Consider the following 7,353-nt stretch of genomic DNA (forward strand, 5'->3'; position numbering starts at 1 on the left):
CGATTAAATTTATATTCACATTATAAAGTCCCACATTAGGTATAATCCCTACCAAAGGCGATTCCATACTCAAGATTGGAATCTAAAACCTCAAGATGATGAAATATTTATCACGACATCATAATTCTTATTGGTAATCACTAGTAAATGCATATTTACCACAATTTCACCAATATCCTCACTACATAACTTTTAGATTAAGGCTCCTGCATTGGTCTACCTACTTGGACTTTTCTCCTATTTCCTTACTCTCTACGTGACATTTCTCTACCCCCTTCGTATTAATAGTTGTCAATTACGCTTTCTAGTAGTAAACTAAGTTGGATAAATTTATCGTTTGAACATAATACTTATATCTAAAAACTACTTGAGAAGATACTTGTATATGAATACTGTAGTTGTCAAGTACTTAAGAAACAGTTTGATCTTACAAGAAACAGTTTTATCTTACTCTAAAAGGAAAAGCATAAAGTGACAATTTGTTGGGCACTTAGACTGAAGTCCTGACAGAAAATGAATATTTTGCCATTCTTGGCTTATGAAAACCCCTACAAATATAAATTGTGATCCCATCAAAGCGAAGATTAACAAATGTATAAAGACAGTTTGACCAAAAGCATTGTTTCATAAGCTAACAATTATTTCAAGAATCTGGACATTGGGTACCACAATATTGCTGTCTTTGCCACCCGAAATCATCAAGTAAAATGATGTCATTTGCTACTCTTTACAACATTCACATTGAAGAGAAAGATCATATATATTCTTCTTCAACCTTCAGATAATCCAGTTATAATGCAGACTTGCAGCTGGAGTCTGTCTATGAAGCTTCTCTATGCAAGCACCATTTCATGTATTTCCATTCCGTATTGAAAACAGCTACGCTTCTTCAACCTTCAGATTAACCAGATATGTATTGGACTTGCAGCTGGAGTCTGTCTGTAGCTTCTCTATGTAGTACCAATTGAACTACCACTAAATTGCTCAATGGGGATGTCTCATGTAAAGGGATTCAGCAGTAACATTTTTCTTCAACAGACGACCAGGCTCCATGAAAATGCAGTAATGTTATCATCTAAACCAAGTTAGCACCAGTCGATACCACTTGCATATGAACAAGGACTAATCTTCCAGGTAAGCATGCTATCATATTCCAGTGTTCAAACCCATTGCACAATATAGTTCAATCAGATTGTAAATATGGAAACTGTCCCATTTGGGTCGACGTCTTGCATGCATCTCCACACCTATTAGAAGCAAAGAGGTAGCAGGATGAGTAGATGTTACTCTGTGCAGCAAGGCTTTAACGCCTGAAGAAGATTGAACAAAATCAAAAAGGATAAGCAAGAAAGGAAAGGAAAAGAAAAACCAAGGAAGCGGAATTCATGAAAGCAACCAATATGGAATCCATAAATGCAGTTAAATAAATCCACAGCATCCACTGCAGACGTGGGGGAATTTCCTCGAACATTATTAACTCTGGAAAATGGGAGTGACGAATTATCTTATTGATATGAAATCTTGAGCACGATTGCAGAACATTCTCATTGCTGTTTTGCTATTGATGTCATGAAGCTAATTAGGACCCGAAAATCTCTGGCAAAGAACACTTTAACACTTCATAAGATGCATCAACAACGTATGATACCTTTTGTCGACAACACTGTCCCCTAAACTTTCATATCAAACTGCTTCTTCACGTTCTCTGAAATTGCATTTACACTCTTGGATAGATATAGCAAAGGAGAATTTCTTTCATATGCCTGTCATTTTATCTTTGTTATTTTGACTGCCTACCTTGTTCACCATGGCAGCAAGAAAAACCGATCATCTGCTATACTCCAGTAATCTCTTTTCCTACTTAGACACTCGAACTTCCAATAGAAAGAGAAGTTTCTTGCTGCAGAACCGTAAGCGATTTGACATCACTAATGGCATGAAAGCAGGTACACATCTGACATGTGGCTTTGCAGGATCCTTAATATTGAACCATTTGGTTATATTTACTTCTGAGCTTTGATAATCTTCTTTGCAGAGGGAGTTTGTCATGTCTCCTCCCCATCTTCTCCAAGTAATATACAATCTTTTTAAGTGTTTCCATGACTTCCTCGCTATCAGTACCAAAAGCTTTCTCTTGAATTTTCAGTACTCTCTTGAGCAACTCTAGCAATTCACCGTCATCCTTTCCCAGCTGGGTCTGAATGGAGACCAAACAGTCAAGAGCCTCCCCTGCATATAGAAACTCTTTAACCAAAATGGGAGAAAAGAAAGAGAAGAAGTGAGAAACCTTAAACACGTAACCAGCTACTACTTTCATACACATGTATAAAGAGGGCAAGCAGAAATAACATGAATGAACAAAATTTGCAAAACATTAGGAACTAGCAGATAGAAACATAGTGCTTAACGTTAAACATTAGGAAAAAGGATAAGCGCACCAACTGGTAGAGAATCTTTCCCAAATGCCTTCTCACGGATTTGCAGAACCTCTAATGCATATTTTTCGGCTTCCTCGCTACGGTTTAGATTGTAGAGAGTAACTGCAAGATGCAGCATTGGGAAAGTAATGGATTGATCATCAGGTGAAACATTCTTCAACATAATCTGCAAACTCATCCTCAGCATGCGCTCAGCTTCTGCAAATCTTTTGGACTGTGAATAAGAAGTGGCTAGATTCACTAAATGGGAGACTGAACTGGGATGCCCCTCTCCCTTGAACTTCTCAGTTATCAACAAGCATTCCTCCAGTAGCAGGCGGCCTTCTTCACCTCTGAAAGATAAATGAGTGTTAAAGCAGTTCTCAAATAGGATATACTTAAATCCTCACTGTGGAGAGAAAGTTTATGAAGACAAAAAGGGACAGTGTTATTAACTTTAAACATAAGTGTCTATTTTTGCTTAGATATTGGTGCAACAGGGTAGTGCCAATGTGTTAAGAGACTTGAGCTGGATTTTTTTTTTTTTTGGGCCGGGGGGGGGGGGGGGGGTTATACTTAAATAGCTAAGTGCTGTGTTTTACATCTGTAATATCAATACGTTACTCATCAAAAATAAAATAAAATTAGTGGCAAGAAAAATCTCAACCTCCGTAAGAAACCGTACTTATTTTCTGTCAAAAGTGCATATTGTTTAAACGTGAATGTCCCTAAGGTCTATCCCGATTCCAAAGGCCTCTTCATGGAAATACTGAGTTGTAAATAGGAAAACAACTTTACTAAATGCAATTAAGAAAATGAATTTATTAAAAATAGATGGTAAGTTAGAATAAAAAAGAAGTTAAAATTTGTTTAAACGTGAATGTCCCTAAGGTCTATCCCGATTCCAAAGGCCTCTTCATGGAAATACTGAGTTGTAAATAGGAAAACAACTTTACTAAATGCAATTAAGAAAATGAATTTATTAAAAATAGATGGTAAGTTAGAATAAAAAAGAAGCCAAAATTTGATACTTGCTAAAGAGGAAATTGGCGGGATAAAAAGCTTTTATCAAACAATTTAAAAATTGGGGTGATTCCATAATTTTGGAAACCACGGGAAAATTATGTGCCTTAGGAGTAAATAGGAAGTTTATGTGAAAAAAAAGTTTTCGTTAAGCTTGTTTACGAAACTAACCCTATGTTTAATTAAAACATGATCCTTACCTTCCAACCACATGAAGCAATTCAGCCAAGTCTACTCTCATCTTCTCCATTATTTGATCATCTATGGCTATATAATCAGAATCTTTCAGCCTACGAAGAGCCTCTTTATACAGCTCAATGGCTTCATTCACGTCTCCTATAAAACACCAGATGTATGAACACGGCTCTTTTTTGGGGAATAAATGTCAAAATAGGAATAATATAATGGACAGAGAGCCTAGAAAGCATAATAATTTGTCATCCTCCTAATTTGGAATGAAACCAGTGCATTATGCTCTAGCACTTGCAGGAAGCTGAAAGTTACAAGAAACTGGAATCTCCAGAACACAAGAATGCCAAATCACCAATAGGTATTCAAATTTAGTTAGCTGTTCAAGCATTGGCCCTATCTCATAATTGCTATTGAGGAAGTTACTTCATTGTTCGGCCTTTTCGTTGCTTTCTTCATTTACTTAAGTAATGACAACCATAGATAAGGAAAACATTATGTGAGACGCCAGGAACAGCAAACTAAAAGAGACATTAATCACGAGAAGTAGGAAATCATTAAATTCACCTTTTGCACATTTTGCACGTGCAAGATAACTCATAGACAGTCCAACTCTGCCATCATTTTCTCCATATAACTTCATGTATGTGGTCAAAATTCTATATGATATGAAAATAAAAGGGAGAACAAGTTAGTATGGTGATTATAGAAACACAATGGTCAAGAACCAAGATACATGTAGGATCAGTGATCACCTATTAAAAGCATTTTCTGCATCAGCCACTCTCCCTTCCTTCAGAAGAAGATTGCCCATCGCAAATAAAGGAACTACCAATTCTTCACTTTCTTCACCCCTGCTAGATTCGAGTATTTTAACCACACGATGGTATGCCTCTATTGCTTTTGTGGTCTTTCGATGAGAACCCAGGACTTTTGCCATCCCTAACAATGGAGTGACGATAAAAGAACTGGTATTTCCTGTAATGTAAAATAAAAGCGCCGCGAACTGCTTTCAGCCACATATCAGCCATCTAGAAGAAGAAGCACTAGCTTGATAACAGTAACTAACGCTACAAACTTAAAACTTTTATCAACCTGGACCTTTTATTTCTATACAGTTGTATGGCAAACAAAATCCAACCCCATAGTAGATGAATAGAATTCATATTTTAGAAACATGAGCAGCACCACCATCTAACACAAATATATGCATACATAAAATAAGCAACACAAGAAAAGTGGAAAAGAAAACCGACGTACCATAGAGTCTCTCAATAACTTTGACAGCTCTTCCATAGAGACAAATGGACATCTCAAAATTTTCCAATTTTTCATACATATTACCCATATGTGTGAGTATCGAGTCCAGAAGAGGCTCCTCATCTTTCAAGTCATCAACAATCTCGCCCAACTGCCAGTACATCATCCCAACCGCCCACATACAGAAAAGGGTGACCAAAATGAGGACAAGTAACAAGGACGTTATAGTATTGCATGAAAAGCGAAAGTTCTTTATGTCAATAAAAGATTTGTCTTTCTCAGAGATAGTTGTAATTGAAACTTCCAAGGAAGATGTTTGAGATCATGCCTCCATGCTCTGGTTCTCCTAATGAATTTTTACACCGTACATCTGCCCCTTGAAAGGTCACTTGATCCTTTCATGGATGATGATAGAAAAACAAGAATCAGGAATTAGCATATATGTGAAGAGAAAGAATTACCGCATCCAACAGGGGTTTGACAGAACTTGTATCCCCAAGAGCCATGTATCCCAAGGCTGTTACATCAAGAATAGCAGCTTCTTCTATACCCTTGTTACCTGCATCTATCTGTTCTTTGACAGCTTCATAATTCGCTAGAAGCAGATCTCTGGCCTCATTTTCCTTCCCTATTCTTATCATGGCATGGACTTCATTAAATAAATCCCTCAGCTGCTCCTCGAGAATATGCAGACTGCTAGGCACATTGTCCTTTAAATCCGTGTAACTGCTGAAAACACATGCTGTCACAGTAGTTCTCAATGGATATAAAAAAGAACTCAAGTCTCTAAATTTCTATACTTTCAAACTGTTGAAAAGTTTAGAATTCATCAGGATTTCTAATCTATTTACCAACTAATGGGTTTAGCCAGTAACATCAAACTTATAGATAGTGCTGGTAGATTATCGTCCATTTGACGGACATCATTACACCTCTTCACAAGTGAATTTTTGCAGAAGCAATGGTGGAGCCAAGTAGATGTCAAATAGGTGCTAAAGTTGCACCGTACAAACAGACGCTCGTTAGTTTTTTTTATAAAGACAGATGGTTCATTAGTTAATAAAAAGTAACAGCTTATAAAACGCTTCAGCTTTCAGAACTTTGGTTCTCCCTCCCAAACTTCGTATTTTCTACTTTCTCATACTTGATGTTTTCCATGATTCAAATAGAATGAATTATATTATCCTCTTAAAATCTATAATTAAGACAAGAATATGGAAATAGTTGTATGGGTGGAGGGGTGGTAGGTGGCATGTAGGTCTGCCAAGGCAAATAGTTGCATGCTCTACTGATAATATTGTCAACCAGATAAGCAACTGGATTGTGATCTTAACTTAAGGTAGTAGACCTAGCACAACTAGTGCATGAAAAGGCATTTTTGGAATTTGTCTCACCTTTAAAAGGTTATGAGTCAGTAGTGAGGTGCTTGCCTGAGTTCCGTCATGAGACATGTGCCTCAATTACCTAGGTATGAGCTTGCTGCGCTGTCCCAAGCTCGCCTAACAGTTTTTCTGCCAATGGTGTGCAACAAGCACAATTAGCTCTATTGACCCTCAAAATTCCTCAACTATTATAACCCTTAACTCCTCAAAAGCCTCCTCATGATTTCAAAAACCTAGATGAAGTTCTTTGCAACTTAAACTGGAGCCATTAAAGTTCTAAGTGAAATTCTAATAACAATTAACAATGTTGTCCTATCTACATTAAGGGGTAATGAGACCGATAGTTTTAGTTTTTAAAGGTCTACCGGAAACAGCCTCTCTAACTTTTTAAAAGGTAAGAGTAAGGTCTACGTACACACTATAGTCCCCCAGACCCCACTTGTGGAAATACACTGGGTTTGTTGTTGTTGTTATTGTATATATTAGGTGTAAGTAATGGTTACCACGGTAGGATACTTATTAAAAATCACTTTTTTACACAAGAAAAGCAACGAAGTTATCAAAGATTTGACACATAATGTGAATAAACCTGCATTTGATCAGAAGCAAGCAAATCCATACCTCTGAGAACCAAGACTTGAATTAAGTTGATACCGTTTGTTTCCGTACAATTTGGGTGAAGCAGCTGACACAACACAACCCCTTTTGCAAAAAGGGAAAAACAGCCCACCAGTAGGAAAGCAAAGCTTAAAATTGCAACTTTGAGATGGACGGTGATAAAAGGTGACAGACAATATGCCTTTGGGTAGTCGGCCAATATTATTATGGGTATTTAAAGATACAAGACTCGTCCTTGAAAAATGCAACCCGGAAAAAAAAATACTCATTGAATTGACAAAGATAAGCAAATACAAAGAAATTGAAGTACGAAATGGGGTTTGAGATACCTGCAGGAATTGGTGAGTGAGCAAAAGGTGCGAGGAGTAGGAGAGGTTAGGGAAGTAGACATTTTGCTGCTGCAGAAGCACAGGAGAAATCGAGGGAGACAGATAGAAAGGAGAGATTATCCACAACTATGATTT

The 7,353-nt window shown here is 37.2% G+C and overlaps 1 protein-coding gene across 8 annotated transcripts; it reads right to left on the minus strand.

The window, feature by feature from the left end:
- Positions 1–504: 504 nt before the first annotated feature.
- Positions 505–7,353, minus strand: LOC107793338 (uncharacterized). Of its 8 annotated transcripts, none has more exons than XR_012707056.1 (10): positions 7,219–7,353; positions 6,893–7,123; positions 5,351–5,615; positions 4,890–5,040; positions 4,385–4,607; positions 4,197–4,288; positions 3,641–3,776; positions 2,439–2,770; positions 1,649–2,229; positions 505–1,247 (listed from the first exon to the last, which is right to left on the minus strand). XR_012707056.1 is itself a non-coding variant. In XM_075248602.1 (9 exons), exons 1-9 carry the CDS (start codon positions 7,278–7,280, stop codon positions 1,979–1,981), a joined length of 1,743 nt encoding a protein of 580 aa, XP_075104703.1. In that variant the 5' UTR covers positions 7,281–7,353; the 3' UTR covers positions 505–1,978. The 8 variants fall into 8 exon arrangements, 4 of the variants coding, with proteins under 4 accessions (XP_075104703.1, XP_016471148.2, XP_016471149.2 ...); XR_012707055.1 differs by having other exon boundaries at positions 5,351–5,618; XR_001649701.2 differs by having other exon boundaries at positions 1,798–2,244; positions 5,351–5,618.

The sequence above is a fragment of the Nicotiana tabacum genome, unplaced genomic scaffold, assembly GCF_000715075.1.
Source record: "Nicotiana tabacum cultivar K326 unplaced genomic scaffold, ASM71507v2 Un00002, whole genome shotgun sequence".
NCBI lineage: Eukaryota > Viridiplantae > Streptophyta > Magnoliopsida > Solanales > Solanaceae > Nicotiana > Nicotiana tabacum.

Coding starts and splice junctions, on each gene's coding strand:
- LOC107793338 (XM_016615661.2), bottom strand. CDS start 7,280: ATGTCTACTTCCCTAACCTCTCCTACTCCTCGCACCTTTTGCTCACTC. Junction 7,124..7,218: donor TCACTCACCAATTCCTGCAG/GTATCTCAAACC, acceptor GCATTTTTCAAG/GACGAGTCTTGTATCTTTAA. Junction 5,619..6,892: donor TCAAGTCTTGGTTCTCAGAG/GTATGGATTTGC, acceptor ATGTGTTTTCAG/CAGTTACACGGATTTAAAGG.